Source organism: Poromitra crassiceps (assembly GCF_964638095.1).
Source record: "Poromitra crassiceps genome assembly, contig: HAP1_SCAFFOLD_1427, whole genome shotgun sequence".
NCBI classification, from domain to species: domain Eukaryota; kingdom Metazoa; phylum Chordata; class Actinopteri; order Beryciformes; family Melamphaidae; genus Poromitra; species Poromitra crassiceps.
The window spans coordinates 7,501-31,736 of NW_028150984.1; the positions used below are offsets into that span (position 1 = coordinate 7,501).

The following is a 24,236-nucleotide window of genomic DNA, read 5'->3' on the forward strand; positions in this document are numbered from 1 at the left end:
ATGGTGGAGGTGGAGGACTTTGCCCAGAGTGACCTGGACCAGGAGGATGTCATGCTCCTGGACACCTGGGAGGAGGTGAGAGGTCACAGGGTCATGCCATGTGCCAGTCTCCGCTTCACTGTTTGTATCATTATGCAGGAAAAACACCCTCTGCTGGGCCAGCAGCTGGCAGCCAGTGGAGTTTAGGAAAGTAATAACAAGCTGTGCATTCATTGGAGGATTCATTTGCCACCTTGACTAACGAGAAAAATGTAATTACAAAATATGATCAATGCATTTCCAAAATGCATTCGTAGAATTCTGGAATGGATTGTTTATGCTCTAGCTCTCTTTCTTAATTACCTCAGATTTTCTTGTGGATTGGAAACGCAGCCAACCAATACGAGACCAAGGAGGCATGCAACAGTGCACTGGGGTACCTCAGGACGCACCCAGCAGGCCGGGACCCTGACACACCCATCATCTCTGTCAAACAGGGATATGAGCCGCCCACCTTCACTGGCTGGTTCAATGCATGGGACTCTCATAAGTGGAGTGTGAGTTGGGGGTCACAATGATTTAGTATAATGGGCAAACCCCAAATCACCATTCATAGTGATTCAGCTTAGTGATAAAAAAAAATCCTAACCAAAGAACTTCCAAGGCACACTGTTTTGCAAAAATTGCATGCCACTATATTAAAGGCTTTTTAATTTTTGCAAAACAGTGTGCCTTGGAAGTTCTTTGGTTATGACTTTTTTGATCACTAAGCTGAACACAAGTCTAACCATCTTTGATCTCATGATTTGCCCTTGGATCCAATGAGCACCTGTTTTTGACACCTGCAGTTGTGAAGCAGTGCTCCCTGGCCAAATCTATTGGCATTTGCTCTCACTATTCATAGTATTCTTTGACAAGTTACAAGTTCTATTAATTTCCACATGTCTTTACAATCAATAAATCCAGTGATTATCGGTATGGAATGCATACAGTATTATGAGAAGACTATGAATAGTTTTGTGTGAACAAGAAATCAAAGAAATCAAGAAAAATGTAAAGACACAACAATGAGGATGATTTAGATCATAATAAATGTTTATTGTGAGGGACACTGCACTACTTATTCATTTTGAGATCTGGTTTACTTGATCTTCTCAACAGGGAGGAAACTCCTATGAGGAGATGAAAAAAAAGCTGGGTGATGCAGCATCTCTCTCACAGATCTCTGTAGTAAGTGATTGACTAGCACTAATCCTAACACTAACTGACTAAAATAACTAATATCACAAATGTAATTAATACTAATGCCACTAACGTTGCTCAATTACATTTTGAATGGTTCTATCATTCAGCATTTTTGTGTGATGTCAAAATCCATCTAAACACAATTTCACATGCCCATATCTCTTGTCTGTAGGACATGAACAACACAAATCTGAGTAAGAGTCCTGTTGGAATTGGACCAGGTGGGGGTAGTTACCGAGCCCCAGGGGGCCCTGTGACCCCCCCTCCAGTCTACAAGCTCCATGGAGGGGACCAGTCCCCCAGGCCCTCCAGTCCCTCCAGCCCAGCCAGCGAAAGAGCCCAGTCTTCTCTGTCTGTGACCCTGTCCCCCTCGATCGGGGGCCCTCCGTCCCCCCCATCTGGAGGCACCGTGTCCCCCTCGTTCGGGGCCATTCGGTCTCCCTCACCCGGAGGCACCATGGCCCCCTCTGCTGGAGGCTCCCAGCTCTATCTGGACCCAGAGCTGCTCATCAACAAGGCTCCCAGTGAACTGCCTCAGGGAGTGAACCCCAGCCAGAAAGAGGTGGGCACAGCACAAATGCTCACTCATAGCCTGGCACAAAAGCATTGGGTCTCATTGTGTGATGGGTGTTATGAATGGTGTGAATGCTGCGGAGAGTGCTGTGATTCAGTGGGAGGTGGTAAATAAAGCGATAAAGTCTCTCGACAGCCAAACTGTCTTGTGACCGTGATTAGGATGTGTGTATGAATATGGATCCACAGGGGTGTGATGTTAGTACAGAGGTAATAGCACTGGGTATACAGTAGGGGTCAGGCTAACCTTGTCTCTCCTTCAACCTCTCTGCTGTTTACAGGACTACCTGTCTGATGTGGATTTTGAGAACCTGCTTGGCACCAACCGCCCAGATTTCCAGCGCCTGCCAAAGTGGCGGCAGAGTGACTTGAAGAAAAAGGCAGGACTTTTCTGAGGATGAGAAGTAATGGGGATCATAGTGAAATCTATGGCTAGGCTAAAACATCAGTTTGTTTTAAAGTTGTTGTACAGTATACCTGACTGACTTAAAGTACATGCCTGCACTTTTCAAAGCAAGCTGTAAAGCAAACTGTGTCAATGTTTTAGCTACTGTTTAAGAGTGACACGATTGGTTGAGACCAGATCCTACTTAAAATATGATCATCCTTAACCAAATTGTTCACCAGAGTAATTACAAATGTTATCTTGATTATTATAATGTGATTAATAATCTTCAAAGTAACTATAAAAATCAAGAATGTATGTATGAATGTAGCCGACCCTTAATAGGTTTTTGAGAAGTTTTTCAATTGTTGTGCTGTTATGTTTGTCCATATATTATTTGGTGCTGACCATACAACGATCAAGAGCTTTCAACATATTATTCTCAATTGCCAGATTGTCAAATCACGTATAAGATGAATAAACAAACACAGCTGACCATCAGGGCCTCTTCTTGTTGCTTTATTTGAGAGCTAGTGCAAATGCAGTTTCATGAAAAGACACACTGAAAGCATTGGCAGTCTTGTCAAGAGTTTGACATCGAAAAACTGTTTTACAAAACCTCAAGATTTTGCTGTACAGTAGTTCATCTGGTGACGAAAATATTAAAGTACAATTCAAATATAAAGTACAGTACAAATATCAAGAGTAATTGGATTTGTTTGACTTCAAATACTTTATAAATATGATTAGAGCAAAGTAAAATATTATGAATTGCTGGATATGCGCGATGCGCCTCATATCAACACTCAACAAAAGTGAGTTATAGAACAGTCTGTTTGGAAGAAAATTGAAAATCACATTGACAAGAATTATATTTTATACATTGGAACTTCTCTGTGGGACATTCTGCAATCAAAATGAACATACAGTATCAGTCTTTCAAATCATCTGAAAATGTTATATTCTAGATTTGATCAACATGACTTCAGTGATGAATGACACCTGCATCTGTGATATTAAAGGAAAAAAGTATTTTTGACAACTAGAATGTGACACCCAACTGGGACCCATCGTTATCCAGCTAGTCCAAATGTTCCTCAACACCAGTTCATCTAGACAAGGCCAACACATACTGTACATACAGTATCATGTCCATTTACTTTTTATAGACTTCTGCTTTTAATACGGCCCAGCCCCATCTTCTCCTTCTCCTGTGTGACCTGAATGTCAGTAGCAGCCTTGTCCTTTGGATCAGAGTCTGAGAGAGGCACCGAGTCTGTAGTAACTAGAAATATCGTGCGCTCATTTCTAGGGTCACTTGCCCGTGCTTCGCTCACTCGCCTCAAGCAGAACCCCTCGGCTTATTATAGTCGTGAGATAACAAGCGACTTTGAGCATCTTTTAGCGCTATACAAATAACACCTCCGACTGCCTTGTCCTGAACACCGGTGTTCGACGGGTGCATTTTATCTCCCATTCTATTCTCCATTTACACAAATGAGGTCAAACATAACAGCAAAGATCTGTCACTCAAAGTATGCTGATGACATGGCCCTGGTTGCCTGCCTGTAGGATGTCTCCATCCCTTCCCACTCTCAGCACATGGACCACCTTGCCACCTGGTTTGACGGCAGCTTCCTTGACCTTAAGGCTTAATGTCAGTAAGACCAAGGAGCTGTGTCTGGGAGGTGTGGGAGCAGGCAGCATAGGGCCTGTCTTCCTGGGAGGTGTGGGAGCAGGCAGCATAGGGCCTGTGTGTGTCTGGGAGGTGTGGGAGCAGGCAGCATAGGGCCTGTCTTCATGTCTGGGAGGTGTGGGAGCAGGCAGCATAGGGCCTGTCTTCATGTCTGGAGGTGTGGGAGCAGGCAGCATAGGGCCTGTCTTCATGTCTGGGAGGTGTGGGAGCAGGCAGCATAGGGCCTGTCTTCAAGCCAGCTATCATGAAGGGGCAGGAAGTGGAACAGGTCACTCAATTGACAGTAAATACCTGGGAACAATCTTTGACACCAAACTTACTTTTCAGCCAAATGCAGACTACATTGATAAAAAAGCAAGGCAGCGGCTGCTTTCTCCTCAGGAAACTGAGGAGCATAATGCCAGCAAACACACCCTGACCACGGTCTACAGGTCACTCACTGAGTGTTCCTACCATGTACAAGATTAGCGGACATAAATTACAACTCCAGAACCTATACAATCGGTCCAGAACCAAAAAGGCAACCCAGGTCTATAATGACCTCACCCACCCAACCATTGCCATCTGGCAGGAGACTCAAGGTCCACTGCTAGCAAGGAAACATGGGTACAAGAAATCATTTGTGCCCTCTGCTGTGACCATTCTAAACAAGGACACAATAAAATAGAATAAGAACATTTTAGAAAGTTTAAGTTATCTTTAAAAAGCATTTCTAAACAGATAAAATTATAAAAACACACACAAAAACATAGTCATTTAGTGCTTGTTACATTACAGTATGTTACTTGGCAAATCAATATATCCATGGCATAAGCATAACATTTATGATGATTTATGATAAGCTTCAGACTTTTTGCAAATTACACCGCTCACCTCATAATATATCTTAAGGTAGAACCTTCAATCATGTGTGAAGAAGAAACGAGTATTACAAAATGTCTGATGTGATGACCATCCAATAATCTTCTATAACTCATTCACTAGTCTCCATTTTGACATGTTAGTCACATCTTTTATCTTTCATTCATGTTTGTACACTGTTCCTTTTCACCATACAGGAGCTCTCCAACAAACACTGTATGCTCATAAAAAGGCTAAAATAATACAGTGACAGGAAAGTGTCACACACTACTACTGTAAGTCGTCAGTTTAGATTGTCAGAGCCTATATTATGGTCAGAATCGTTTGACTTGGAGAAAGTCCTTTATGGGTTCCAAAGTGTTGTATTTGGCATGAAGGTTTCCACACTTGACTTGGTGCCTACTGGGGATCCAGGAGCATGAGGTGCACAAACAGTCCAGCTGAGCAGATGACATCACCTCTCTTGGTGAGCAGGGGGACGTGGCGATATCCTGAATAACAGGAAGCGAGTTTTAGATGCATCAGCAAATCAAGAGTTCGTAGACACACAAAAACAGAAGTCATATGACTTGCATAAAACAGTCTGTGCCTCGTCATAGGATAAAACAGTCGGTACCTCGTCATAGGATAAAACAGTCTGTACCTCGTCATAGGATAAAACAGTCTGTACCTCGTCATAGGATAAAACAGTCTGTGCCTCATCATAGGTTAAAACAGTCTGTGCCTCATCATAGGATAAAACAGTCTGTACCTCGTCATAGGATTCAAACAGGCTGTACCTCGTCATAGGATAAAACAGTCTGTGCCTCATCATAGGATTCAAACAGTCTGTGCCTCGTCATAGGATAAAACAGTATGTACCTCGCCATAGGATAAAACAGTCTGTACCTCGTCATAGGATAAAACAGTGTGTGCCTCATCATAGGATAAAACAGTCTGTGCCTCGTCATAGGATAAAACAGTCTGTACCTCATCATAGGATAAAACAGTGTGTGCCTCGTCATAGGATTCAAACAGTCTGTGCCTCATCATAGGATAAAACAGTCTGTGCCTCATCATAGGATAAAACAGTCTGTGCCTCATCATAGGATAAAACAGTCTGTGCCTCGTCATAGGATAAAACAGTCTGTGCCTCGTCATAGGATAAAACAGTCTGTGCCTCATCATAGGATAAAACAGTCTGTGCCTCGTCATAGGATAAAACAGTCTGTACCTCATCATAGGATAAAACAGTCTGTGCCTCATCATAGGATAAAACAGTCTGTGCCTCGTCATAGGATAAAACAGTCTGTGCCTCGTCATAGGATAAAACAGTGTGTGCCTCGTCATAGGATTCAAACAGGCTGTACCTCGTCATATGATAAAACAGTCTGTGCCTCGTCATAGGATAAAACAGTCTGTGCCTCGTCATAGGATAAAACAGTCTGTGCCTCATCATAGGATAAAACAGTCTGTGCCTCATCATAGGATAAAACAGTGTGTGCCTCGTCATAGGATAAAACAGTCTGTGCCTCGTCATAGGATAAAACAGTCTGTGCCTCATCATAGGATAAAACAGTCTGTGCCTCATCATAGGATAAAACAGTCTGTACCTCATCATAGGATAAAACAGTGTGTGCCTCATCATAGGATAAAACAGTCTGTGCCTCATCATAGGATAAAACAGTCTGTGCCTCATCATAGGATAAAACAGTGTGTGCCTCGTCATAGGATAAAACAGTCTGTGCCTCGTCATAGGATAAAACAGTCTGTGCCTCGTCATAGGATAAAACAGTCTGTGCCTCATCATAGGATAAAACAGTCTGTACCTCATCATAGGATAAAACAGTCTGTGCCTCATCATAGGATAAAACAGTCTGTGCCTCATCATAGGATAAAACAGTATGTGCCTCATCATAGGATAAAACAGTGTGTGCCTCGTCATAGGATAAAACAGTCTGTGCCTCGTCATAGGATAAAACAGTCTGTGCCTCGTCATAGGATAAAACAGTCTGTGCCTCATCATAGGATAAAACAGTCTGTGCCTCGTCATAGGATAAAACAGTGTGTGCCTCATCATAGGATAAAACAGTCTGTGCCTCGTCATAGGATAAAACAGTCTGTACCTCATCATAGGATAAAACAGTCTGTGCCTCATCATAGGATAAAACAGTCTGTGCCTCATCATAGGATAAAACAGTCTGTGCCTCGTCATAGGATAAAACAGTCTGTACCTCATCATAGGATAAAACAGTCTGTGCCTCGTCATAGGATAAAACAGTGTGTGCCTCATCATAGGATAAAACAGTCTGTGCCTTGTCATAGGATAAAACAGTCTGTACCTCATCATAGGATAAAACAGTCTGTGCCTCGTCATAGGATAAAACAGTGTGTGCCTCATCATAGGATAAAACAGTCTGTGCCTCGTCATAGGATAAAACAGTCTGTGCCTCGTCATAGGATTCAAACAGTCTGTGCCTCATCATAGGATAAAACAGTCTGTGCCTCGTCATAGGATAAAACAGTCTGTGCCTCGTCATAGGATAAAACAGTCTGTGCCTCATCATAGGATAAAACAGTCTGTGCCTCGTCATAGGATAAAACAGTCTGTGCCTCATCATAGGATAAAACAGTCTGTGCCTCGTCATAGGATAAAACAGGCTGTACCTCATCATAGGATAAAACAGTGTGTGCCTCGTCATAGGATAAAACAGGCTGTACCTCATCATAGGATAAAACAGTCTGTGCCTCGTCATAGGATAAAACAGTCTGTGCCTCGTCATAGGATAAAACAGTCTGTGCCTCGTCATAGGATAAAACAGGCTGTACCTCGTCATAGGATAAAACAGTCTGTGCCTCGTCATAGCATAAAACAGTCTGTGCCTCGTCATAGGATAAAACAGGCTGTACCTCGTCATAGGATAAAACAGTCTGTGCCTCGTCATAGGATAAAACAGTCTGTGCCTCGTCATAGGATAAAACAGTCTGTACCTTGTCATAGGATAAAACAGGCTGTACCTCATCATAGGATAAAACAGTGTGTGCCTCGTCATAGGATTCAAACAGGCTGTACCTCGTCATAGGATAAAACAGTCTGTACCTCATCATAGGATAAAACAGTCTGTACCTCGTCATAGGATAAAACAGTCTGTACCTCGTCATAGGATTCAAACAGGCTGTACCTCGTCATAGGATTCAAACAGTCTGTGCCCCGTCATAGGAAAAAACAGTCTGTACCTCGTCATAGGATTCAAACAGGCTGTACCTCGTCATAGGATTCAAAACAGAAGTCATATGATTTGCATAAAACAGTGTGTGGGGGGCGTGCCTCTTCATAGGATTCAAAAGTACAGTTGAACTTGAGAATGACAACAAAATGATGTAAGAAATGTGTTTTCCCTGAGATAAGAAATATGCAGTTTATTGTACTTTAAAGAATAGAAAGGAGTGATGCTCAACATTAAAGAAAGACACGCTTGTAGGAGTGTGCGGACAATACTAAAAGTAAGTGGATGGTGGTTATCCTAAAAGTAACAATTGTGTAATTTTTTTCCAGATAGGCTCTTTGCATTTTCGTCTTCTTAATTCTCGACTCGACGGGGTTTACAACTGGGAGCTTCTACATATCAGTTCCTGGAAATGAGTTTGTACTTGATGTGAGGGAGAGGATTCCTTACCGTTCTGTAGGCTGGTGAGCGGCACACAGTACTGTGCTATGAGATCATTCTGGGATGTCGAGTCATAGTCCTCCACCACAAATCGCACCAGGACCAGCTCCGGGACGTGGATGTCAAACTGGAACTTCTCATTCCAGCTGGGGTTGAACCCTGAAATGGACAGATGATCATTCAGAAGGTGCAATTTGCTGATGAGTTTGGAGTTGCTACAAAGGGTGTGTGACATTTGCTCTAAGGAGGATTGATAATTCTATAGCACAAGTCCTAATTATCTCACAGGACACTTTTCTGTCTTCCCAGTCTTCTCTTTTACAAGGAAGACTTCGCCAAGAAGCAGCTTTGATCATGAAAATATTTGAACACAAACACAAGTGACAAAACATCAAATGGAAATAAATAAAACCTGCCAGGTGGTGATTGAAACTAATGTCTAATATTTTTAGATGCTTACTATTATGCACATAAGACCCTCAATTACATAGTTAGAAGGATTTGGGTTTCCAGGGGCTTTAGAGTTGATTATGCCACTATATTATTTATGTAATACAATTGTACAGTGAGGGCCTCTATGTAATTGACACACACACACACACACACACACACACACACACACACACACACACACACACACACACACACACACACACACACACACACACACACACACACACACACACACACACACACACACACACACACACACACACACAAGAAAGCTGATCATATCACTCCAGTTCTTAAGTCCTTACACTAGTTGCCAGTGTGTCATAGAATAGATTTTAAAATACTGTTATTAGTCTATAAATCACTTAATGGCCTAGGCCCAAAATACATAGCTGAATTGCTCCCACGCTACGAACCGTCTAGAACTCTTAGGTCAACAGGGTCCAGCTTATTAACTGTCCCTAGGATCAAATCAAATCATGGGAAGGCTGCATTTACCCACTATGCTTCTGCTAGCTGGAACAAATTGCCTGAAGACCTCAGATCTGCCCCAACCTTACTTACTTTTAAAAATAGACTAAAGACTTTTATGTTTACCGTCGCTTTTAACTGCTGACAGCTACTATGCAAACCCAATGAGTCCTCTATAAGTTTTTAGCTCTTTCTGCAACTGCTGCGCCTGTTGCTTAATGTACTTTTTATACTCTTCTTTAAAGTTTTGTTGTGATGCTTTTAAATGTCCATTTTATTCTTTTCTTTTCCTGTCAACCATTTTATGTGAAGCACTTTGAATTGCCTCTGTGTATGAAATGTGCTATACAAATAAACTTGACTTGACTTGACTTGACACACACACACACACACACACACACACACACACACACACACACACACACACACACACACACACACACACACACACACACACACACACACACACACACACACACACACATACACACACACACACACACACACACACACACACACACACACACACACAATTCTCACTAGTGTTGTCCACTCTCTGACTTTGGCTACATTATCTGCTGCTTTTTGCTTTTGTTTCCATTCCACCTTCCTCCCAAATATATTCTCTTGAATATATTATATTATAGTGGGATTTGAGTGTGTGTGTGTGTGTGTGTGTGTGTGTGTGTGTGAGTGCACGCGTGCATGCGTGCGTTGTACTCACCATTGTTCTCAATGTAGTGTGTCTCCTTGCTGTTATTGTCTGCCGGAACTCCACAGATCTCCACTCTAACCAGGGGGTCAACAATGGATTTGTGCTTGTCCTTGTTCACTTTAGGTAACTGCTGAGCTGAGATCACCTATTGTGTTGAGACACACAAAGGACACACCCAAATATGTGTAACAATACAAACATGGAGCAAAGGCAAATAATGTCTAAGGGGCTGTTCAGACAGGACGTGTGTATTTCAGAAGCCAGCACCTTCCTGCAATACATTCTCTATGGGAGCACCCTGGGTGTCTCAAGTTGAAGTCATTGGTACAATATTTTAGATTAAATTGTCAAAACGTGTACCTTTCGACTTTTCATGAACTAAGAAAAACAACCTTGATTTCAGATTGACCCACGTGCATTGTTTAGTTTATCCAATGGGTTTTTAAAGGCTATTTAAAATGTTATCAACGCATAGCAGGACATAATATCCTTCCATTTAAGTTGAAACATGAAAATCTTCAGAATTGGAGTTGCAAGGTTTTCACATGACAACGGCGAACAGGAAAAGCGTAGGTGTCAGCTCCAGTACTGAAACAGGCTTGTACAGTATGTCTCACCATCACATGAAAGCTCTTCCTCTTCAGCCAGGGCCCCTTGTTTAGTGTGACAGGATCAAACTGAGAGGCCAGGTCTCTCTGGAACTGCGGTTTCAGAATGTAGCCACACTTGCCGTTGGGCAGAAACCGTCCCTGGTTCAGGTCCATCTCTCTGGAGGGGGTCTGGAAGTTCAACGCCACTAACAGCCGAGAGAGAGGAGAGAATGAAAGGACTTTCTACATGTAATCCTTATGAATAACTGACTGGTTTTATATCCATGACAGTGTACCTATCTGGCAGCCAGCGTTCCACATGGGCACGGGGTCGTAGTTGGAGGAGTCGGTTCTGGAGCCGTTTGGGTAAATCCTACTGAGCTTGTCCATGTTGTGGTGGATGTAGGCCGTGGCTGTGGGAGAACATTGAAAAGAACACATTTAAAATACTGTAGCTACTTTAACACATGATAGCAAACAACTATCAGTCAAAACCTCGGACACACCACATTTATTTTCTTTATTTTTACTATTGTCCACATTTTAGAATCTTACTTACTATAATAAGCCGTTTCCGCGCAGCGCACAATTGCGCGAGTGTCGAGTGACATCACTGATGACATCACAATTGCTCACATAGGCAGAGTGACATCACTGACGACAAGAAATCAACTCAAACCAGAGAAACTCCAGTTGAGCATGTGAAGCTAAACACATGCATAATAGCCAGATGTAGGCCGGCAGCCAGCTAAAAATTGTGCACATGGCACATCCTCTCCGGAGTCTCCTCCCTAGAAATCCACACACAATGTGACCACACAAGGGCTAACACCAGAGGATATATATGTCTCATCCCCGGTACCCCTAACTCATGTTCTCCATACATTGATTGGCATTTTCCACGCTGCACCTGCCCTAATCAAAACTCATGAATTAACTTGTTACAAGTTTATGTAAATATGATCGATTTCTGTGGGTTCATGGTTGTGTAAATATGAGTGATTTCTGTCATACTATTGATTACTATTCATTCCCCATTTCAATTACGTTCGCCTGTCCCTTGTTGATTAGACCCTTGTTGATTTGATTCACAATCAAAGTGTAATCCCTATGTCTCTATGGGGGAGACAAAAAGTGTAAAATATAAAATAGTTTTGATTCTTTAAAGTAGCTGTCCTTTAGGGCTTTATAAAAGGTTTTAGAAAGAAATTCATACATAGACATCAACTTCACTAGTTATAGTGAATAAAATGGCTTTAAGAGAATAAAAAGGTCTCCCAAAACTCTCTTTGCAGTGTCACAATCTGGTATCTATGTACTTTCTTCGGTGTTCTTCACCTGTATTTTGTGCCTGCTGAGACTAACAGTAAAGCCTTGTTTGATTATCAAGCCTGTCTCCTCTTGTCTTGCTGTCTGCCTTTGGGTCCACCTGATCTGCACTTCTCTGACATGCAGGTTACTCAGTAGAACTACAAGCAAAAATGTGGTGAGCCAAAAAATCTGAGAGATCCTGTTATACTAGACTTGTTGTCACAGATGAAACAGACGTGGAGTTTACCTGAGGTCTCAGCCAGGTTGAGCGCTTTGCTCTCCTTAAAGGAGGACATCTCGTAGAAGGCCTGGCTGTCACTGGCACGTTCAAAACCACTAAAATGGACACTCTTGCAGTAGATGACCATGTCTGAGAGTTCTTTGGCAAGCTTGATCTTCGATGTCTGTAAGGGCACAGGATAGTGACACAGCAGCTAGTTTATTATGGCAATAATCAAAATAAACTTAAAGACCCAATCAGTAACTTTTTCACCTTAATATAACAACTTTTTAGTCATTGAAGATGGTAGAGTGACTTGTACCAGGGAGAATGTCAACTCTATTGGTCACACACCGGCCTCCAAAGGTCTCTCCTGGGTCTAAGCACTTTTGTGCCTGCATCCCGGAGGCAAGATGCACACATGTGCTGTACTGAGGGAGCGTTGTGTTCATGAAAACCAGGAAGTAACTCGGTGTGGATTTGCTATGAAAATGACGTTTCACGTAACTATGGATTATTATTTCATCACGTGGTGAGTACCCGATGTCACAACAACATGTACATAGAGCTTTCTGTCGCTGTGTTTTGTTGACCTTGAACGGCGATATCGATACCGATACTATTGCATCCAGAGGGTGCAGTTTCTCCAATAGCAAAACTTGGAAAAGCTTTAACTGTTCATTTGTGTGTGCTTATTTTAGATCAAATATGATTAGAGTAGTTTTTACTCAAATAATAAGCACTTTACACACCTTAGCCTTGGCTTTCTGTCCATTCTCCTTAGAATCTGCAGCCTCGTCCTCCTCAGACACGCTGTCACCCTCTATACTGCTGTTGCTGTTGAAGGCAGCATCCAGTTTGTTCAACCGTTTCCCCTTGATTAGGAATCGCCCCTTCAGCGCCTGCACAGAGACAGATACAATGTTGCACAGAGACAGATACAATGTTGCACAGAGACAGATACAATGTTGCATAGAGACAGATACAATGATGCACAGAGACGGATACAATGTGTGCATCAACATGTTGTCCTGCAAATCATGCAACCAGATCCAAGGTAGATGATGGCAACTCATTAGAGACTTAATTTGGCCACATGCAAGTGCTAAAGGCAGAGGAGCCTATTCTTGTTTTGCAATAGTCAAATGTATGTGCAAGTGGTCACGCCCTATCAGCAGCCAGTGAGAGGAAAATGTGATGCATGCAAGCCATGATTATAATTTCTGTAAGACAGACAATACCACAGGCATCCATCACATGGGTACTGAATTTAAACAGCACCGCCCATAAGCGCTTTGGAATGGTAGTGACACTGAAAGATGATTCCATATGCTGATGTCTCCTCTCTCCCCATGTCTCTCCATCACCCTTCAGTGAGATTCACAGAGGTCTGGCACAGTTTGCATGCAGTCACACAGCTCCTTGTTATCAAAGATAATGAGTGAGGGTTGACGGAGGAAATAAATGTGGGAAATGAAAGCTGGAGAGTTGTAGTGGGAAGAAGTAAAGAAAGAAAATGCAGAGCAAAAGCAGACAAGCGAGGAGGCAAAAACGAGAGGTGTGGGTGCGGATCGTAAACTGCAACATTTAACTCGCAATCATTACCATCTTTAGTAAATGGAATGAAACCCAGCTGTGGGAATTGCCTGTGAGCCTGCTGAACTAACAGCCAACCTCTGTTCACATGAGATTCCATTTGCCAACAACCTCGGCCCACTCGGTCACACAAGGTGCTCTCTCACACGCTGCTGAGCCGCACACATACAGTAGATCTTGTAGGAGCTGTGTGACTCCTGCTCCATTGCTTGCTTGGGTCGAGCAAAGTGCCAACATATGGGAGAGCAGAATGGTTTTGAGATTGATGTGGTTTTGATTGTGTGACAGGCTAGCAGTTTGTTTGATGTTCACATAATGAGGATACGCCTTATTTTGATGGCTTCTGGCTTCCTTTCCCAGATCTGATTATCATAGTAAATAAACAGGAGAATTACTATATTTAAGTAACATGCTCAAAGTAACATGTTTCAATGAGCTCAGGTAGAAAGACTACTGGTTTCTTGACCTCAGGTGAGGGGAAGTTGGTAGGCATGGTGTCCCCCAGAGGTTGCGTGATCAAAGCACCACCCAGGATGGAGCTCATATGCTGGGCCATCAGCTTCTGTTGCTCCATGCTGCAGTGGTTCTCCAGGGAGAGGATGACTGGGCACTCTGAGGTCTGGGGAAAAGAACCAATCTTTCAGTGAAGGTCATGTAAATTATGTAACAGTCATGGAAATTACGTTTAAATTCAATTCAATTCAATTCAATTTGTTTATTTGTTCAATAGGGGACAGATGTACATTAATGAACATTTAAAAAAAAAAAGTAAATGCACGACAATAGACCCTTCTCACGGGGGCCATTTTGTGTCGAGAAGCCAGGGTAAACACAGGTGCAAGCAAAACACTAATGAGGGTTTCCAACTTCCATGATTGGGATTTGGAAACCCTCATTAGTGTTTTGCTTGCACCTGTGTTTACCCTGGCTTCTCGACACAAAATGGCCCCCGTGAGAAGGGTCTATCGCAGTCACAGGACTGATTTCCATTGTTAGTCCCCCTGCCAGATGATACAGGCTTAGAGTCCCGGTAGGGGTAAAAAGTAACATAGTGCAACAAAAATATATTTAAAATGTAAACACAATACAAAGTGCAAGTATGCAGAGAAATGGTCCTGATAGGGGGAAAAGTAACTTAGTGCAACGAAACATATTTAAAATGTAAACACAATGCAAAGTGCAAAGTGCGAACCTGAGATTAGAGCTCTACATAGCTAAGTACAAAGTGCAAAGTACAAAATATACAGGAATATACAGTCTGATACTAAAACCTGAGTTTGGGATCAACATCCAGCTAAAAAGTAAGATCTACAAAGAAGACTTACTCAAACAGATATAAGAGAAAGAAAAAAAAAAGACAGAGATACAACACACATATCCATACAGTATAAACATACTGTTCTATTCCCTAGTGATGAGTACATATATATATTTAGAACACGGCTCTCTTGAATACTCGATTCTGATTGGTCAATCAACAATATTCACCGGTCATTATTTCTCGACAACCGACCGCTGCTCTGCCACACCTGGATTAATCAGTTGATAAGAGCCTTTTGTCAGCAAGCCACTACTAATTAGGCCAACCAGTTGCAGCTGTGGTGTCTTGTGTGCCAATTACGAATGAAACCGCTTTATCGTTGAAAACGCTATTAAAAAATATATTTGAATAATTATTTTTGTCAGATTATTGAATGATTTAGTTGTAGGCCGTGTTCTAAGCGGGATAATGTATATTGAGGCGGTGATTACTGGGAAATAATGACCTTCAGGTGAACGATTAAGCCCTCCGCTACGCGTCGGGCTCAATCCACCTGTCGGTCATTATTTCCCCCGTAATCACCGCCTCAATATACATTATCCCTTACATATACGTACTGTATATATATATATATACGTATATAGACATAAATGTTGTCTCGATTAGCAGTCTCTATAAACAACCTGTCCTACGGTTAATATCTCACATACTTTGAAGGCATACTCTTTGATGGCCTTGATGACATCTTTGAAGAGCACTTTGGACGTGAGCGTGTAGCCGTGGTAAATAACAGGCTCTCCATTAGCACCGTCCCAACAGTCCAGCTCAACGCAGCGGCAGCTCTTCATCAAAGCTCTGCAAGGAGAAAGGAACATTCATGACTACCTGGAGTACCTGCAGTCAGCACAGGCATCACTGCTAACCGAGCGGCAAATTAAGCCAACGTGCAAGTGCAAAAACAGTTCCACAAATGGCCACTTGAGGCTGGCTCCAAGAAGCGAGTCAATCCCCAAAGACCCCCATGTTAAAATGTCCAACTTTACAGCAGAAATAAACATGTTTACAGCCCGATAAAATAAAATAAACAGTTTTGGTCTCTAGCTAATTTCCCTGTTCACAACTGTACTGTACAGGAGGTGAATCTTTATATCACTCAAATGGTAAATGGTAAATGGTCTGCATTTATATAGCGTTTTTATCCAAAGCGCTTTACAATCAGTAGGTAGTCTACATTCACCCATTCATACACCAATGGCGGCAGGCTACCACTGCCTACACACCATCGGGAGCAAGGAGGGTTAAGTGTCTTGCCCAAGGACACAACGACAGCAGCTGGGAGGGAGCGGGGATCAAACCGCCAACCCTTGCGTCATTGGCCGACCCGCTCTACCTCCTGAGCTAAAGCCGCCCCGTAACACCCTACCCGTTTAAGTTTTTTTAAGACTTACATTTATGCATAATTAAGGGTGTGTCTGCTTTCAGTGACAGGTGGCTAGTCGCCTATGGTCACCTCAGCTACTCTTTTGATTGTTTGTGGTGACTTTTGGAGAATTTTTCATGCAAATATTGGACAAATAATAATATGCTGTGCAGTTAATTGTAGCCTACTAACAGACCGTCCAAGAAGTCTGTGCTCCAGTTTTTCTGGTGTGAAATTTAGTATTAGTAGCAGGTATCTGTGTTTGTGCTCACCATACCTGCTTTGTTAGCTTAGCTTGTTAACAAGCTAACTAGCCAGCTAATGATTTAGCCTTGGCTAAGCCTACGAGCAAGATACCCACCTGTGCTAACGATGCTAACGTGAGCGTATATTATGCTGCATTCAATTGTGTTTTCCGTGAATATGACATAAATCCACTTGAAAGGAAGTATGGACGTCTCGTAAGAAGCATGGACATTTACAAATGGGAGAATTGGTTTATGCTAAGAAAACCCTTGGTTAACCGTTTGCTGCTTTCCATTTAAAAACACTGTAATTAGTGCGATAAGGTAGGGCTGTTTTCAGGAACACTGCTCCTCTGTCCCCTTTCAACCCTAGCCATGACGTAGGCTAATGTATTTTGGTTAAAGTGCTTGCCGTATATAGGCCTCACTGCTGCTGGGCCCTTTGAGTTGGTCTTCCATCAGGTACGTGTTGTGTGAGGAGGAGATGTAGTAATGGTTGAGGGGCTGGCTCATGTCCTGATACACCTGCTTATGGGCTGAGTTCAGGATGGAACCCTCCTCCTGGTGCATGTACATCAGGAAGCCATCTTTGGTCATGTGTTTCTTCTGCTTAGCTGGGGGAATGGACACAGGACAGAGACAGAGACAAGAGATGCTGTGAGATGCAAGTTAAAGCTATGAAAATGTGCTCACAACAGCTTTATTGTGACAATGAAACATAATATTGAGAGAATCTTGCTTCCAATTAATTTGACATATTTCAATTTTCAGTACCCCACAAAATTGAGGCAAGCACAAAGACCTCTCAACATCAAGGCATGTTTGTCTACTGGTTTGCCATGATTTATCCACGAAGTATAAAAGTAATGGGTAAAGTAATCATTTTGATATAAAAATTACAATACATTTTGAATAGGATTTTTTCACAGCAGCCAGTGTCTAAAAGGCAGGGTAAACAAAGGTGCAACCACAACATTAATGAGGGCCCCAGCACTGGAACACCTACATCATTTTATACACAAATGGCTGCTGTGAAAAAGGCCCATTTAAGGAAATTATTGTTAAATACGTGTAAATTATGAAATGGAAAATTTCCCAAACAAAGTGAAAAAGTAATTTCACTATGTGACCTCTCTTATATTCTCCAAATGATCCAGAACAGTATGACCTACTGTGAAATACTGTGTGAGATCAGAGGCTTCGCTACCTGTTTCATCCAGCTTGTACTTCATACAATAAAATAAATACAAAAAAATTAAAGAAATTGGGAATAGGCCTTTCCACAGCAGCCACTTTGTGTCTAAAAGGATCCACAACAGTGTCAGATCAGAGGCTTCCCTACCTGTTTCATCCAGCTCGTACTTTTGGATCAGTCTGAGAGCGTCCTCCATGGTGGCCTGCTCCCTCTGCTCATTCAGGAGGAAGTTGAGCAGGTCCCTGACGCTCATCTGACCTGACGTCTTCGCGTACATCTCGTAGATGACGTCTATCTCCTCCCGGTGTGTCAGCAGCTCGTAGAAGTGCTTGATCTCGGAGCCTTCCAGAGAGCCGGAGAGAGACTTGTCACATTTCTACAGGATGTGATAATTATGACACAGTCAATCAACCAGGCATATAAATGGGACAGGCTGCCCGCTGTATGTCTCATGTTTTGATGATTAAATGATGTCATGTACAATATCGTTCATAAACTGCTGACTTTTATGAGAGCTACTCACATTGAAAAGCTCCTCTGCGTACGTGTCGTCCACCTCGATGTTGATCTGTCGCAGGAAGTGCTTCAGCTCCTTCAGCGTCATCTTGTTGTCCTCATTCTTGTCTGCTTTCCGCATGCAGTTGATGATCCAGCTTACATTCACATGTAAGGATTTGGCATTCTCTTATTCCAGCTCAGCTCAGTACATAACTCAATCAAACTAGCTTAGTGGTTTCAGAACACTTTTCTGACCAAATTATGAAAAGAATACAAGTAATGAAGAAATAAAACAACAATATGGGATTTCAAAAGACACACACTTGCCATTCAAATGCAGACATCGGGTTCACATGCATCACCTGGGAGATGCACGTGAAGTGGTTTCCCAGTTAAATGCACTGTAAAAGGATACTGCTCACTCTTCTGCTGCTGGCTGAGGTTGCGATGGTTGTTAATGATCTTCTCCAGGCCGTTGAGCCACTGCTTTGCCTCGTCATCATTGGCTGCCATCAGGTCCAGGATCTTCTTGTGGCCCTTAAAGATGATGGAGAAGCAGCGGTCCTCGATGCCGGGCTCCGTGTATTTATGAAGGCCCTCGGACTGACGGCCCTTGCGTACTGAATCGATGTCATCGATGGAGACTGTTGGGGAAAAGATGGGTTTGTATTGTGTTTGTACGACAAAGAAGAGTATGTGTATTTCAATCTGTGGGGTGGATCTGTGGAATGGGTTGGGTGATGGGTTGAAGCAAAGTATAAATATGAAACAATTTTAAAAAACAATACAAAAAATACATTTTTGGGAGGTATATGGTTGAGGATGGGTTGTGTTAAGGGCTGTTTTTTGTTTGCTGTTCTTTCAATTTATTTATTTTTAAACACTGGGTGGATATTTGGGTTGTAAATAAATTGGGATAGATCTTTATATATTTAATTTGGGTTGTAAATACATTTGGGATATTAGTCTGAATATTTATATTTGGTTGTAAATAGATTCAAGAAGCTGTTCAAGTTATTTAATAAAGATGTGAGAAAGGGGTAGGAATATATAGGTTTTACGTCTATCTACTCCTTTTCAGACAATGTTTCCTCCTTTTGTTTGTTTACTCATCTGTTTTTTTATTTTATTTTATGTTAGAAATAAATCTATTCATTCATTCATTCAGTTATGGCAGAAAACAAATCATAATCATCTAATGGTGGAAATCCTGATCTGGACTACAACCAAAATCTAAGCAGTTCCTTGGGTCAAGGCCAATCTGTCAACCAGATTTAATAGATATCCATTTCATAGGTTTTTGAGATATCATATTAACAGACAGACAGACAGACAGACAGACAGACAGACAAACAGACACAGACAGACAGACAGACAGACAGACAGACACAGACACAGACAGACAGACAGACAGACAGACAGACAGACAGACAGACAGACAGACAGACACACACACACACACACAGACACAGACCGACAGGCAGACAGACAGACACAGACAGACAGACAGACAGACAGACACAGACAGAAAGACAGACAGACAGACAGACAGATAGACAGACAGACAGAAAGACAGACAGACAGACAGACACAGACAGAAAGACAGACAGACAGACAGACAGACAGACACACAGACAGACACACAGACAGACAGACAGACAGACAGATAGATAGAAAGAAAGACACACAGACAGACACACAGACAGACAGACAGACAGACAGACAGACAGACAGACACACAGACAGACAGACACACAGACAGACAGACCGACCGACAGACAGACAGACAGACAGACAGACAGACAGACAGACAGACAGACAGACAGACAGACAGACAGACAGACAGACAGACCGACAGACAGACAGACACAGACAGATAGAAAGACAGACAGACAGACAGACAGACAGATAGACAGACAGACACACAGACAGACAGACAGACAGACAGACAGACAGAGATAAATTAACAGGGGTGAAAAACATGACCTTGTTGGAGGAGGTAATAAATATAAGTGCTTGAGTCCAACATTTGGACGCAACGAACCTTGGTAAAAAAAAAGGAGGGGGGGGAGGTAGTGAAAATGAAGAACACAATTTGTATTTCAGTCACAGTTAGACCCTCGAAGCAGGATTTGAGAGCTACATTATACAAGACAACATCTGTTGGTACCAGAGTCCTTGTCTTCCTGGACACCCCGACACAAGGGGAGATATGGCAGGGCAGAGTGTGCCACAAACTGTTTTCCCATCTTATCAACAGGAAGGCCGTGTGTCTGTGTGTTGGCTCACTTCTGAGGCCTTTGCCCACACATGCAGCAGATAAAACCATGCAGTTGTTCAGCAACAGACTTCCACTTAACGTGGGTTTGTGAAGGACAACACCAGAAATGTGTATACATTTGAGGTACTACTCTCACTATTTGCAAATAAGCTTGTATATCAAGTATTTGCATCATCCCAAAGACATGTAGTTCACTAAATGGCAAACGTGCAGAGGTGAAACCGCTTGCACATTAGTCAAAGGCCTTGTTTACCAAAAACCTGAGTGTATTTCATCTAACAGATCTGAGTGAATATGTCTTGAGTCCTTGTAGGCTGTCTAAGCGATAGCCTCGCATCCATTTTGTTGTTGTCTGCTGAATTCTTTGGCAAACCAAACACATTCCTTGGCTTGGAGATGTTATTACTGCACTTTACGACGCTTTACGATGCAATCTGGCTTCTCGCCATTCCCCTTCCTCACTAAGCCACGACAAACAAGGACAACACATGCTCTGATCTGATCGTCATTCCTACGACTATTTTCACTTTCTCAGAACGTTTGGTATTGTCAGATCAGATAGTCCCAACGCATTCACACTATCAGCTGCTGCCTATTTAAAGACAATATAAATTGAAGGTCTCTGCACACGCAGCACCTTTTTACCCACACATTAGGGGGCCAGCTCTATTGTGGAGCAGCTTAGTTCATGCACGGAAGAGCACGCACGTCCACAGATGAGCTCATCATCACGCTCAATGGCAACAAGCCCGCCGAACCAAAACACCAAAGACAGGCACAGGCAGGCTTAGCTAACGAGGCCATATAGTGCATGGGTTACCATCACAATGTTTACACCCTTTTCATCCAGAAGCTAGCGAATCTAATGAAGATGGAACACTGTACAGTAACCCAGGAGCTCAGCCTGTCTAGGCTCAGAGTAACCCAGGAGCTCAGTCTGTCTAGGCTCAGAGTAACCCAGGAGCTCAGCCTGTCTAGGCTCAGAGTAACCCAGGAGCTCAGCCTGTCTAGGCTCAGAGTAACCTAGGAGCTCAGCCTGTCTAGGCTCAGAGTAACCCAGGAGCTCAGTCTGTCAAGGCTCAGAGTAACCCAGGAGCTCAGTCTGTCTAGGCTCAGAATAACCTAGGAGCTCAGCCTGTCTAGGCTCAGAGTAACCTAGGAGCTCAGCCTGTCTAGGCTCAGAGTAACCCAGGAGCTCAGCCTGTCTAGGCTCAGAGTAACCTAGGAGCTCAGCCTGTCTAGGCTCAGAGTAACCCAGGAGCTCAGCCTGTCTAGGCTCAGAGTAACCTAGGAGCTCAGCCTGTCTAGGCTCAGAGTAACCCAGGAGCTCAGCCTGTCTAGGCTCAGAATAACCTAGGAGCTCAGCCTGTCTAGGCTCAGAGTAACCCAGGAGCTCAGCCTGTCTAGGCTCAGAATAACCTAGGAGCTCAGTCTGTCTAGGCTCAGAGTAACCCAGGAGCTCAGTCTGTCAAGGCTCAGAGTAACCCAGGAGCTCAGTCTGTCTAGGCTCAGAATAACCTAGGAGCTCAGCCTGTCTAGGCTCAGAGTAACCTAGGAGCTCAGCCTGTCTAGGCTCAGAGTAACCCAGGAGCTCAGCCTGTCTAGGCTCAGAATAACCTAGGAGCTCAGCCTGTCTAGGCTCAGAGTAACCCAGGAGCTCAGTCTGTCTAGGCTCAGAGTAACCCAGGAGCTCAGTCTCTCTAGGCTCAGAGTAACCCAGGAGCTCAGTCTGTCTAGGCTCAGAGCTCAGCTAAGCTCAGTCTGCTCAAAGAGAAAAAAAACACAACCTTGTGCGGTGAAAACACACCCAAGGCTGGGCCGTGCACACTCAGCTGACTGGTGGATGAAGAAATACCTTGTAGGCAGCCACCAGAAGGGGTGCCATTGTTTTATCTGCGCATACACGTATCCCCAGCAAAACAGAGCATTGTCGAGGAACTGAGCATTGTGAATTTGGACCACTCTCCAGAATTTCCATCTGGAGAGACGGACCACAAAGTCCAAATTCATGTCATCGGTGTCACGCAGGCATTGCTGAAATACCAGATAACATTTCACACAAAGAGGATATTGTGCTGCTGGCCCAATAAAGTTCATGCTCCTGTTTCCCAAACTCTTCTCTCCAGAGAGAAAACAATATTCGACACCGAAGAGGAAATTTCCAAGTAGAGTGGCAGGCTAGCTCACGAGTAAACTTCCCCTTTGGGTTAATATTCAGCTTCAGAGCAATTGTAGTATGTATGATCTGTACATGCAGTGGAAAATGAATCAAACTTTTGTAATGCAGGAACCTTTAGAGCTGAAACACATACACAAAAGAAATGCTGAGGAATAAAATGCAAAGCATCAACCACCTGCTTACCCTATCAGTTAGACTTGTTTGAATATGAGTGTTTGAATATTGTTCAGTCAAATTCTGCTCTACTAGGTTAGCAAATGTTCATCTAAATGTGTGAAGGAAGCTACTGGATTGATATACAAATAGTTTCCAATTCATAACAAATCAATGTGCTATGATGACTGACAGCTTCATTTATTTTCTATCATCTTTATAATAATGTAGTACAAAATCTCAGATGTCTACCTCATATGACCCTGATGCTGTGTGTGTGTGTGTGTGTGTGTGTGTGTGTGTGTGTGTGTGTGTGTGAGTGTGTGTGTGTGTGTGTGTGTGTGTGTGTGTGTGTGTGTGTGTGTGTGTGTGAGTGTGTGTGTGTCTGTGTGTGGGGGGCGGGGGGGGGGGGGGGGGGGCATGTGTGGGCGGGCGTGTGTGGGTGTGCGTGTGTGGGCGTGCGCGCGCGTTAAGGGTGTGGATTGTAAACACCGGATGCCATTTAAAAACAAAGAAACTAAACCAACACAATTTTGCACTACTACGAATCTCGATTCTTAGGGGGAGACTCTGGAGATGATGCGCCATGGCTGCATTCATGGAAATCTCCGCTCCACAGGCTCCCAAAATTGCGACTGACAAACAGACAGACAAACAGACAGACACCGCCCACCCACCTAGGCGCCATTGTGCAACTGTGCGCCATCGGCTCATATTACATCACAGTTGCTCGAGTGACAATTGCTCAAGTGACATCACTGATGAAATCTCTGATGACATCACAATTGCTCAAGTGACATCACTGATGGCATCACAATCGTGACACACACACCGCCGCCACAGACACCACTTAGCCAATTTGAACTAAGCTAATCTGGATGGTTCTTTACAGGTATTATGACTGTCCTCACACCAACCTACCTGCTGCTGATAATAAGGTATATATACCTATACTATACAATAAGTGCTTAAAACCAAAACATGCTGTTCTCTTAGCCTTTTGTAAATCTCATAGCTAAATGTGCTTAAGCCCACAGGAAGACAATAAAACAGGCAGCTCATTTCCATCAACAAGGAAATGGCAGTGAACTCACATCTGTTGTTTCCCCCTCTGCCCAATCCTGTCCCATCTCCACCATGCTCCAGCATGTCTGCTTGCCATGAACAACAGCTTTGCCGGATGACCCGTCACACGACCTATCTGCTACCATAGCTACTCTGTTTCGCTGCATTGCTTGGCCTCCCCTCTGTGTGTGTATAGA

The 24,236-nt window shown here is 43.1% G+C and overlaps 2 protein-coding genes across 2 annotated transcripts in view; one reads left to right on the top strand and one right to left on the bottom strand.

The window, feature by feature from the left end:
* The window catches only part of LOC310771877 (villin-1-like), a gene marked incomplete at its 5' end in the record, with an annotated part of 6,352 nt that extends 3,674 nt beyond the window's left edge, over positions 1-2,678 (top strand). The window contains 5 exons of the mRNA XM_083664382.1: positions 1-75; positions 348-536; positions 1,141-1,209; positions 1,397-1,786; positions 2,079-2,678. The exon at positions 1-75 is cut by the window's left edge and continues 70 nt beyond it. Coding sequence (XP_083520508.1) covers positions 1-75; positions 348-536; positions 1,141-1,209; positions 1,397-1,786; positions 2,079-2,192 — 837 coding nt within the window. The remainder of the gene's footprint in view (positions 76-347; positions 537-1,140; positions 1,210-1,396; positions 1,787-2,078) is intronic.
* Positions 2,679-2,691: 13 nt separating this feature from the next.
* Positions 2,692-24,185, bottom strand: LOC310771878 (1-phosphatidylinositol 4,5-bisphosphate phosphodiesterase delta-1-like; the record flags this gene model as incomplete). The annotated part of the gene is made up of 15 exons (XM_083664383.1): positions 2,692-5,230; positions 8,396-8,545; positions 10,035-10,170; positions 10,643-10,821; positions 10,912-11,028; positions 12,174-12,330; positions 12,899-13,048; positions 14,209-14,361; positions 15,714-15,858; positions 17,081-17,282; positions 18,011-18,239; positions 18,387-18,516; positions 18,777-19,005; positions 20,532-20,547; positions 24,069-24,185. 15 exons carry the CDS (start codon positions 24,183-24,185, stop codon positions 5,139-5,141), a joined length of 2,202 nt encoding a protein of 733 aa, XP_083520509.1. The 3' UTR covers positions 2,692-5,138.
* Positions 24,186-24,236: the final 51 nt, after the last annotated feature.